General features: G+C 39.4%; 1 protein-coding gene across 1 annotated transcript in view; it reads right to left on the bottom strand.

Moving 5' to 3' along the window:
- CERKL (ceramide kinase like) overlaps positions 1 to 12487 on the bottom strand; it is a 127639-nt gene that overhangs the window by 9018 nt on the left and 106134 nt on the right. Inside the window, exons 5-6 of the mRNA XM_061135007.1 lie at positions 8373 to 8515; positions 537 to 611 (exon numbers count right to left, since the gene is read on the bottom strand). Of these exons, the coding sequence (XP_060990990.1) occupies positions 537 to 611; positions 8373 to 8515 (218 nt within the window). The remainder of the gene's footprint in view (positions 1 to 536; positions 612 to 8372; positions 8516 to 12487) is intronic.

The following is a 12487-nucleotide window of genomic DNA, read 5'->3' as shown; positions in this document are numbered from 1 at the left end:
AAGGGAAGAAAAAGAAAGCAGTAAATTTTGCAGTTTACTGCTATTTTAAACCAAACCTTGCTAAGGAAGTAAAGTTGAAGTACACGTGCAAAGTAAACTCAGATTTAACAGATTTGCATATATTAGTGCTTATATGCTTTATATCTGTTGAGACAATAAAAGGCTAGTGGAAGGACACAGGCTGGAAATTTTTTTTCTTGTGCCTTTTTTTTAATAACCAGTCCCAGAGTTTTGACAGTCAAACAACAGTTCCTGATATTGTGCATGGATTTTCTTGACCTGGTTATAAAGGTGGGATCTTGAATATCATTGCATTTTTCCTGTCCAGATTACAGTAAAACTACATTTTCTATTCTTTATAGCACCTGTATTGTGAAAAAGCATCAGTCAAAATAGTGAAACTTTGACTAACTAACTTTCGGTTTTTATTCAAACATTTTTCTGCTTTGAGAGATAAAGAAGCTGTCTTGGCAAGTCTGGAGGAAATAAAAATAATCTTCCTTAGAAAACATGAACTTCTTTGGAAGAATTCTTACCCATTATAATGTGCAAAGTTGCAGTTACCACATGAGAAACTCCATGGAGAGAATGTGCCAATACATTAGTAGATCCTGCCAAATCAAATGTAAAATGTGGATGATCAGCAAACATTTTATGTGGTTTTTTTATTTTTCTTTCTTAATGTGGTATGATACATTGATTTATTTGGTATGATGAACCATCCTTATGAACCTGGGATGAATCCCACTTGGACATGGTATATGATCTTTTTTATGTGTTGTTGAGTTACATTTGCTAACATTTTGTGGGGAATTTTTACATCTAAATTCAAAGATAATGGCCTGTAATCTTGTTTAAGGGGTGTCATTGTCTGGTTTTGGTACGAGGGTGATGGTGACTTCATAGAATGTCTTTAAGAGTGTTCCTTCCTTTTCAATTTTTTGGAAGAGTCTGAGAAGAATTGGTATAAGTTATCCTTGAATGTCTGGTAGAATTTGCCTGTGAAGCCATCTGGTCCCAGACTTTTGTTTGTAGGAAGTTTTTTTTCTAATTACAGATTCTATTTCACTTCTAATTATCAGTCTGTCCAAATTATCTATTTCTTGCAAATATTTTAAACTAACCGTTTGCTCTTACTTTATAGAGATGTCACTATGTAATGTTTAAATGAAAAATTATATGGAAGTTTGTAAGTTTTTGTTCACATCATAGTTGCATGCTGGATGGCTAATGAATTATTAATCTTTAAATAACTTAAAAATTAGAAAACAATTTATAGTATCTACTTGCATACAGCTTCTTCCATTGTGAATGTATATTTTCTACCTGAAAGAGTGTTAGCTACATAAAAATCTGCCCCATTCAACTTTAATAAACAGGCTTCTAGCTTCTTTACCAAAAAGAGCACCAACAGTAGAAGGATGGCTCTGGAAAGCAGAGACAAACACATAAACACACAAAAAAAGCCAAATAATAACTAAGAAAAAAATATAAAATCACTGTAAACTACAGGAGATAGGCTTTAAATTCTTTCTAAAGCTCTTTGTCTAAGGTAATGCTCAAAATCCTTCAAACTAGGCTTCAGCAGTACATGAACTGAGAAATTCCAAATGTACAAGCTGGATTTAGAAAAGGCAGAGGAACCAGAGATCAAATTGCCAATATCTGTTGGATCATAGAAAAAACAAGGACATTCCAGAAAACAACACCTACTTCTGCTTCATAGACTATGTTAAAGCCTTTGACTGTGTGGATCACAGTAAACTGTGGAAAATTATTCAAGAGATGGGAATACCAGACCACCTTATCTGTCTCCTGAAAAACCTATATGCAGGCCAAGAAGTCACAGTTAGAACCGGACATGGAACAATAAACTGGTTCAAAATTGGGAAAGGAGTATGTCAAGGCTGTATATTGTCACCATGCTTATTTAGCTTCTATGCAGAGTACATCATGTGAAATGCTGGGCTGGATGAAGCACAAGCTGGAATCAAGATTGCTGGGGAAAATATCAACAACCTCAGATATACAGATGATACCACTTGATGGTAGAAAGCAATGAGGAAGTAAAGAGCCCCTTAATGAGGATAAAAGAGAAGACTGAAAAAGCTGTCTTAAAATTCAGACTTCCAAAAACTAAGACCATGGCATCTGGTCCCATCACATCATGGCAGATAGATAAAAAGTGGAAACAGTGACAAATTTTATTTTCTTAAGAGTCAAAAATCACTGTAGATGGTGACTGCAGCCATGAAATTAAACCATGCTTACTCCTTGGAAGAAAGCTATGATAAACCTAGGCAGTGTATTAAAAAGCAGAGACATCACTTTGTAGACAAAAGTCAGTATGGTTAAAGCTATGGTTTTTCCAGTTAGTCATGCATGGATGTGAGAGTTGGATCATAAAGAAGGCTGAGAGCCAAAGAATTGATGCTTTTGTGGCTGGAGAAGATTCTTGAGAGTCCCTTGAACAGCAAGGAGATCAAACCAGTCCATCCTAAAGGAAATCAGTCCTGAATAATCATTGGAAGGACTTCTGCTGAAGCTTCAATAGTCTGACCACCCAATGCAAAAAGCCAACTCATTGGAAAAGATCCTGACGCTGGGAAAGATTGAGGGCAAGAGGAGAAAGGGGCGACAGAGGATGAGATGGTTGGATGGCATCACCAACTCAATGGACATGAGTTTGAGCAAACTCTGGGAGATAGTGAAGCAAACTCTGGGAGATGATGAAGGACAGGGAAGCCTTGAGTGCTGCAGTTTGTGGGGTTGCAAAGAATCAGACCTGACTTAGCAATTGAAAAACAACGAAGCCCTTAACCAAGTTGGGGGTCTCTTCTATTATCTAAGATATTGTAACATAGATGAAGAAAACACTTCTTTCCATGGTATCTGCCACAGTATGAGAATCTGTATTGAGACATAGATTTCTCTATATCACTAGGATAATTTAAGATCCACATGAATTTTTCCCACCAGCCTACACAGAAAAAGAGCTCTCTCAGGTCACACCCCAGTAATACTTGTGTGTCTGAGATCTTGGGGTAAACGTCTGCTTTCAAAGGGGAAAGTACCAGCTAGTCCATTCCCAGAGAGTAAGAAGGATTTAAAATTAGGAAGTTATAATTTTTCTTGATTTAAGTCCAGTAACTGCCAAGAGCTCTGCTAGCATGGATGTATTGTGTACTATAGCTATCAGGCTTCCCCAGTGGCTTAGACAGTAAAGAATCCACCTGCAATGTGGGAGACCTGGGTTCGATCCCCAGGTTGGGAAGATCCCCTGGAGGAGAGCACGGCAACCCACTCCAGTACTCTTGCCTGGAGAATCCCCATGGACAGAGCCTGGCGGACTACAGTCCATCAGGTCACAAAGAGTTGGACACAACCAAGTGACTAAGCGCGCACACATTATAGCTATTGAGACAAACACTAGTCCCCTGGCCCTGCTAATCTGGAACTTTCTTGTGCGGTCATGTGTAATCCCTTTGATTTGTCACTTTGGGATATATACTTGGGTTCTCAGTTGAAGAAGTTGAGGCAGTGCAGCCATTATCAAACAATGCAATAATAATCATGAGGTACCTACCTAAACATTTAGATTTTCAGACCTCTAATGATACCAATGCAAAGAAATGTCCACCTTGACCAACTGGTAAACTGGTTTTAACTGATTCATCAGAAGGTAGTTTTGTTCTGACCCTTGTTACTCAAAATACCTCCTATAATCTAACAGCAATGGCCACATCTCCATGTTTATTACAATGTTGATTGTGAGGGCCCACTCCATGCCTAACAAGTCATAGTCTGCATTTTATAAGATCTTCAGGTTATGTATAATATATGGAGAGGCCCTTCTCCAGAATTTATGGTTCAAGGATCACCTGCATCAACATTACCTGCTGCTGCTGTGTCACTTCAGTCGTGCCCGACTCTGTGCGACCCCACAGACGGCAGCCCACCAGGCTCTGCCATCCCTGGGATTCTCCAGGCAAGAACACTAGAGCTTGTTAAAAAGGGAAATTTCTAGGTTCCACCTCCAACCTATGGAAAGGGAGTAGCTAGGAGTGGGGCCCAGATGTCCATGTCTCAGCAAGTTTTCCAGGTGACTTGTATGCACTCTAATGTCTGAGAAAAGTAGTCCAGAAATCTGTTCCTCAGTGGATCTTTACCAGCTGTCAATCACCTAGGCCTTTCCAATTATCCTTTGACCCTCTATAGGCTGCCTTTGGCCATCTAATTGCTAATTAATCTGGACTAGGTAGAGCGGGGTTGGGGGTGGGGAGCAAAAACAAATCAATTTATTTTAGTTTCCAAGCAGATTTATGTTGAAGGTTTTGGAGGAGGCTACATAATTAGAGTGAGATATTTAAGATTATCAGTGGATTACAGTACTCCATGAAACACACTTCCTCCATTACCATGGTTAATTAGGAGCAGGCCATAAAAGCATTCCTCTAGAAAGACTATTTAAAAACATAATGTAACGTTGTCATGTGAAGTAGAGAATGACACATATCATGACTCAAGAAAAATAAAGACCATTTATTCCCTTGAGTTTGAAGTATGCTAAGTATGCCCAAGCACAAATCCTCTTAGAAAGATAGAGATTGCTTTTTATTTCTATGTCTGCTCCAGCTTTGCAGCTTTGCCACTTCCCTTTAATTCCATTGAACCTGGCAGAGATAACAGATATGACCAGAAGTCAGGAAATCATTTTAGTCATCTCCTACTCTGCTTAATCTGTACCTTAATCGTGAAGAACTTTTTTTTTTAACACTCTGAATTTAAGAGGAAAGTTCATGAAGAAAGTAGATGTAAAACTATAAAACTGTAGATTGCTTCATATTTTTGTTTGAATAATCTAAAAGAGTACAATTTCCTGAAACAAAATGTGATCCATCCAAAAAGATATCTACATGCCAAAAGAACATGCTGCTCACATAAATAAAAACTATGTAATTTTAGCATTCTCACAAAAGCTATAAATGTTCTGCCTCAAGGTAAACATTTTAATTAGCCTGAAAAGTTGTTTTTCTTAACACTACCAGCAACTTTACTCACTGCCACCTCCCCAAATCTGCTAAAATGTGCCACATCCCGCGAGTAAGGACAGAAGCAGCAGATCATGTAACGCATGACTGATGGAAGAACCAGGCAGAAACTACAGAGGCAAAAAGAAAAAAAAATTGTCCTTGGAAGTGCAAGCACTTCTGCAGAACAATTAACTTAATTAACCAGACATCATGAATATTCATAAAGCCATTAATGTCTCCCACATCCAAACAGATAAATGTGATGTAATGACTTCCTAGTCAAGCATATCTAAAATTCTCATGAAAACTGCACCTACACTTCGGTTCTTTGCCTAAAATATCATAGAAATTAACAGTCCCTTGGCAATATTTTATTCTCCTTAAATTAATTGGAATGCATGAATTTATTTATGAATTCCATAGGAATATATGGTTCCTAGTCATCAGTATGTGGATTGAGCCTTGTTTTACATCAACTGGATTGCTTTTTTATTTTTATGTCCTCTTTGGCTTTTTTCTCTATCCTCCCCCTCCGTCCCTTTAATCGGAATCTCTCTGTATAGTTCCTTAGCACCAGTTGCCATAGCAACAAACACCACTGCTAACGGCCAGCAGTTCAAATGCAGGCTTCCCCACATCTGATCCATCTGAGTCTGACCATAATTCAGCGGTTTAGTCTGTTGGCTCAGTGGAGTAATTTACTAAACACTCTCCCTCTGGGTGTCTCTCTCCAGGAGGCAAATGGCTTCAAAGGCAGACTGTCTTCTGCATTCAGCTTAGAAACTTCCTGCCTAGCTCTTGCTCCCAGTCTCTACAAAGCCAGGACCAGACATAGAGTCCTCATATTAATTACATCCTGCACATGATTTCCTCCTATTAGATGCAATCCATAAGCTGGAACTACTACACGACCACTAAAGTTTTGGCAACAAGCTTTATCTTCTAAATAAAAAGTATTCAAATGCCATTTCTATCAATACATATCCACTGTAATCTGGAAAATGCTCTCAAAATCAGAGATATGCTTAAAAAGTATGATGATAATAAAACTCAATGCTATTCCTCTATAAAATCTGAGTTGCATATTAAAAAGTAAGCATAACCACAATTGTTTCTAGTTCGCTATATTCACTTGATGTCAAATGCATACCTGTGGGGACACCCATCCTTCCACTTTTGATGCACAGCAGTGAATGAGTGACCTCAAGGGTGTAAGTACTATGGAAAAGAAACAGTGAGCTAAGCATATCCACTCTGCCCAAAGGAAAAGGTTGGGAAAGTTCCACCATTATAGACATACTCCTACAATGACATGGAAGGGTCAAAGTGTGGTTCCAATGCATCTTTCTGAGTTGATGCATTTTGTTATTGTCTACCTAAAGGGTTTATTTTCACAGATTTTTCTTAACAGGTTTTATAATCATGAGGACATACCCCTATATCCCTCTCCTTTTAAATTATTGTTTTTATGAAGGACTTATTACTCTAAAAGAGCATTGGTATGTCTCGTGTTCTTTGTCGATTGATAATACAAATATACTAAAATCCATACTAAATGACTCTGGTTATTGAATGGATAGAAAGTTGATTTCTTTTTCAACCATGTGCATTGTTTTCTACTTTCATAGGAAACAACACAATTGACCCTTGAACAACATGGTTTGGAGGGAGTGGATTCACTTAGACGTGGATATTTTTCAGTTGTGGATACTATGCCATGCGGGGCTAAGTTGCTTCAGCTGTGCCTGACTCTCTGCGACCTTATGGACGATAGCCTGCCAGGCACCTCTGTTCATGGGATTCTCCAGGCAAGAATACTGGAGTGAGTTGCTCTGCCTTCCTCCAGGGGATCCTCCTGACCCAGGGATGGAACCCACATCTCCTGCAGTTCCCAAATTGCAGGAGAATTCTTTACTGCTGAGCCACCAGGGAAGCCCTGTGAATACTATGGTGGTGGTGGTTTGGTCACTAAGTCAAGTCTGACTCTTTTTACTCCACGAACTGTGTAGCCTGCCAGGCTCCCCTGTCCATTGGATTCTCCAGGCAAGAATAATGCAGAGGGTTGCCATTCCCTTCTCCAGGGAATCTTCCCAACCCAGGAATCGACCCCAAGTCTCCTGCCTTACTGGCAGATTCTTTACCGACTGAGCTACAAGGGAAGCCCTCCATAGTGAATACTATAGTACTTCACTACTCCCAGTGGGTTGAATTTGAGAATGCAGAGAAAAGAAGGGCCAACTGTAAACTGATCAAGGGTCAACTGTAATTGTTTCCACTCTTCTTATAGAGATGATAATATGTGATGTTTTAAAATGAAAAAATATCACCTTTTTCACTATTGCTTGTTCCATTAATAATTTGGGAGGAAGGACTCAATTAATATAACAAACCTGCAAAAGATGCTGCTGTCTGTTCCAGATGCCAGTGTTGCTCTGGCTGCTCTCCCTGACTCACTTCCACTTTCTTTTCCTCCTTTCCCCTAATCAGGCTTATTCCTAGAACAGGTTCCCAGAAGGTTGCTCCCTTGTCTGAACCTCCCATTGTTCCCTAACAGCAACTCAGACCCTTTCCTGTGGCATCCAGAAGTCACCAAAGTTTAGACCCATTTTGACACTAGAACCACCCAACAAATGGCCTGTGGTCTTTTCTTTCGCATTCCTGGATTTTGCCTTGCCACTTGTTACTTTTGCAGCCAAGAAAATAACTTAATCCTACCTTTCAGGCCAGATCCTACCTATTTTTAGGTCCAGTTCAAGTGCCACTTGCTCTATAATTTCTTTACATTTATTCACTTAAACTTCATTAAGTGTTCATGGTGTCACATTCTGTTCTAGCTGCTGGAGATACAGCAGTCAGGATGAATCCTTATGGCATTCTCAAACTTATCTGTTTATATTTCAATTACAGGAATTGAGTTACTACATTTTTATCCCATATGGAATTATAAGCAGCTTGACTGGAGTGGCCCTATTTTGAAATTTCATATCTGGAACTGTGTGATGATTAAACCTTTATATGGGAAGGTAGAATAATAGTCCCATTTGTTGTTTGCTTAACTATATTAAACTCTGCACATATACTTCTAATTTAATACCATAATAACCTCATAATGAAGGGGGTATCATGTGTGTTATCTCTCTCCTATTTAGAGAAATAAGGCTCAAAGAAATTAAATAACTTGGGTACCATCTCACATGTGCTAGTGGAGATGCCAAGCGTGGGTCTTTCATACTCAAAGTCTGTGCATTTAACTCTATATGATGCTGTCTAGGTTAGAGAGTAATGCAGAAAGAGATAGGGGAGAGGGTTCACTTGGCAAATCCATGGGCCCTCCCTTGCCTGCTGGTATCACACCAAGTGGAAGCTGGGCTCCAACCGGAGTCAGGATGCTGTCTGTTTCCAAGCCCGCATTCTTCTGGGCTCTAAGAAGCAAAGCATGGGCTACTTCACTGGCAGATCCATCTCCACCAACACATACCACACTGGAAAAGAAATTGAGTCAAAGAATGAATGACATCAGAATAACTGGTAATAATTTGTGAAATTTAGACTTTAAAATATTAATCTTAATATTTGCATAATTACTCATAGCTTCAAATATTTCAATATATGTCAATGGGTAAGAGACACTAGCACTGCACTGGTAAAGTTTACTTCACAAGAAGACATTAGTTGAACTTTATTATGGTTCAACTCAAAAAATATTCAAACATACAGTCTAAAAGTCAGATGAGTGGCTCAGATGGTAAAGAATCTGCCTGCAATGCAGGTGACCCAGGTTCAATCCCTGGGTCAGGAAGATCCCCTGGAGCAGGGAATGGCTACCCACTCCAGTATTCTTGTCTGGAGAATTCCAAGGACAGAGGAGTCTGGTGGGCTACAGTCCATGGGGTCACAAAGAGTCGGACACGATTGAGCGACTAACACTTTCACTTTTCACTTTGAAGAGGCATCAAAATACTTGAACATGTTAATTCACATCTGACCTGAATTTTGCTTTGTTAATATCCCAAAGCATATTATTTTTATTTTGCTTATGTTAATAAGTCATTGAAATTCATTTAACCAACACAAGCCAAAGCACAAAACCCTGCTAATTTTCAATATAGCTCTGAAAAGACAGCAATAAAAATCATGTAAAATACAAAGCTTTAATTTAAGGAACTACTAATTATCATTAGTTATAAATGTCAATTGCAAACCTGAGCTGGCTTTCATCTCTTGGATACTACTGCGAGACTGCACTTTTAAAATTAGTGATACTAGCTTTTGACTCTAGTCAGTACTATAATTTTTTTTAGGACCTCACCATAAGTACACTACAGGAGGGGTGAGGTGGGAATCCATGAAAGTCATATAGAATGTCAGAGGTTTTGTCATAGTCGTTTGTATTTAAAAGATGTAAAATAGCGGGCTTCCCTGACAGCTCAGTGGTGAGGAGTCCACCTGCCAATGCAGGAGACATGGGTGTGATCCCTGATCCAGGGAGACACCACACACCACGGAGCGACTAAGTCGGTGTGACACAACGACTGAGCCTGTGCTTGAGAGCCAGGAGCCCCAGTTCCTGAGACCGTGTGTCCTAGAGTCTGTGCTGAGCCAGAAGGGAAGCCCCCACACAGAGAAGCCCACACACTGCAATTAGAGAGCAGTCCTGGCTCGCCAAACTAGAGAGAAGCCCACGTGCAGGAACAAAAACCCAGCCTAGCCAAAAATTAAAAAAACAGTAACTCTAAATATCAAAATCATATCAACTGACCCAAAGGGAAAGAGTCTGTGTTATTGAGAGCAGGCGCCATGCCCCACGACCTCCCAGGCCCTGCAGCAGAAGAGTCTGCTCGTCTAAAGGAGAAGCAGTTTCTTGGCTCCAGCCCACTGCATCATCCAGGAGGCAGGCTTAGAGGACTGCATCTTCTGATTTTTTTCAAGGGAAGTCACAGGACCTGCTTTGGGGGCAAGTCTCCTAATTTATAAACTTTAGTGACTAGCATTCTGTATATTTTAAAACTCTTTTTGCCAAACGGAACAGCCTACAAGGCATAATCAGCAGAGGTTCCTGGTTGCCTAAGATTAGGAAGCTCCAGAAGCTGATGCACCTGAGGCTGAGAACACTGACTCCATCAGCTGCCTCCACCTTGTTCTCAGTCTTCCAGCCCCGGCACCTAGGTGGGGTTCAGGGCGAGGGCTGCACATAGCCTGGGCGATCCAAGTTCCATCCTAATTAGGAGAGATTCTAGGATACGGGATACGACCCAGGTCATGTTTGGCTGGGGATATTATTTTGTGTCTGAACTGATTCCAGCGGCCATCAATGTAGCCACTGATTCAGAGAAAAGTGATTATACCTACTGAGCGCCAACTTCATTTCATATAATATATTGGCTCTTTTCTATTAAATTCTTAAAAAAAAAAATCTGTAAAATAAGCATGAGCCTTATCTTTATAAATAGAGAAGCCAAGGTTTGATTTGAATCTTATCTGTATGATTTCAAAGACCTCTACGGACAGATTTTCAAGCATTTTGTGGACTTAACTCCTAGTTCTATGCCTTTCTACCAACAAAGAGTGTGTGGCCTAAAAAGCTCAGGTAAAGTCATCCAACATACCTAACTTAGCACAAATAACTTGCCTCTTCTGTATCGAATGATAACATTTGACCCCTGGAATCCTGCATCCAGATAAAGCACTGTGTACATGTTAGCTCTAACTCCTAGAGTTAGTAGAAACGGGCCTTTCTCGGGACACGTGTGTGAGCTCAGTCATGTCCAACTCTTTGTGACTCCATGGACTGTAGCCAGCCAGGCTCTCCTGTCCGGGGAATTCTCCAGACAAGAATACTGAAGTGGTTTGCCATTCCCTTCTCCAGGGGATCTTTCTGAAACAGGGATCAAATCTAGGTCTCCTGCATTACAGGCAGATTCTTAACTGTCTGAGACACCAGAGAAGCCCATATAGGAACATGCTTTACTAGACAAACCTTTGAAATTTTGTCATAAGGCATTCTGTAGTAAATATTTTGAAACTAGAACAAATGATAATTACAATAATAAAGTAACATTTAGTGAACAATTACTATGTATCAGATGTTGTCAGCACTCTCCATGTATTAATTTATTTAATTTGAACAATAACTACACACAGTATACACTTTTACTCCCAATTCACAGATTAGGAAAGTAAGACATAAAAAGATTAAGCAACTTAACTGTTCCAAGGTCATACCATGGTAAGTTATAGAATGAGATTTTGAAATAAGACAAGTTGGTCTTAGAAACTACACTATTTGGTATATTAGACTCCTTTCCTACATAGAAGACCCAATGAAAATAGCCTTACGAGAGTTTCATTATTTTGGAAATCAGTTTAACAGTAGAATCATTGTGGAATTAAATAAGAGAAAAGAACCTACTTATGTTGACAAATACTAGATCATTAAGATCATCTTGAGATATAGTTACCGAACCTAGGGAATATACTTAATATAAACATATGAGTCTAGCTATTAAAAGAAAAGGCAAAAAAAAAAAAATAACCTTTTAAAATGGGTTCATTTAATCACACTTAAGAGCTACCCTAAAATGTAACCCTTTAGAAGTAGTACACCTTGTGTTTTCAGAATAAACTCTCTCATGCCTGACCCAAAGTAAAGCTTTGCTGCCTAGAAAAGCACAATTGGGAGCTAATATCTCATTTCTCTTTATTAAAAGTGATAACCCATAGCATTATTAAAATGTTTATTATTGGATTTTCAACTTAATTTTTTTTTGAGAAGAGATACTTTTTAACCTTACTTACTAATACAGATATCACAGTGGTGATAGGATGTCAATGTAAGCCAAATACTACCTAGATTCTCATAAAATCAAATGAAGGAAAAAACCAATTCAACAAATTAAAGTTTTAAAATGCTGTGAAACAAAATAATAAAATATTAGTATATGTATCTTGCCTGGAAAATTCCATGGACAGAAGAGCCTGGCAGGCTGCAGTCCATGGGGTCACAAAGAGACATGGCTGAGAGCCTAAGCACATTCAATATATGTGTAACTGCGTAAGACCTACAGACTAGCTTAACCCTTTTCACACTTACAAACGCAACTGTTTCTGCTTCAACTCTATGCATCCGATATGACTCTTCTCTTTGCCTTTACAAAACTTCCTGTTCACGCCCAGTATAGAGAAGGCAATATGGACACTGACAGGGTTTCCTCAGTGGCTCAGATGATAAAGAATCTGCCTGAATGCAGGACACCTAGGTTCAATCCCTGGGTCAGAAAGATCCTCTGGAGAAGAGAATGCCTACCCACTCCAGTATTCTTGCCTGGAGAATTCCATGGACAGAGGAGCCTCACAGGCTACAGTCCACACGGTCGCAAAGAGTCAGACAGAACTGAAAACACACAATACATAGAAATGGACGCCCCTGCAAACTCCAGCAGTGGATCTCAGACACA

Source organism: Dama dama, chromosome 33 (assembly GCF_033118175.1).
Source record: "Dama dama isolate Ldn47 chromosome 33, ASM3311817v1, whole genome shotgun sequence".
NCBI classification, from domain to species: domain Eukaryota; kingdom Metazoa; phylum Chordata; class Mammalia; order Artiodactyla; family Cervidae; genus Dama; species Dama dama.
Note: the sequence above shows the minus strand (reverse complement) of the source record. Positions and strands in the feature narration are given on the sequence as shown.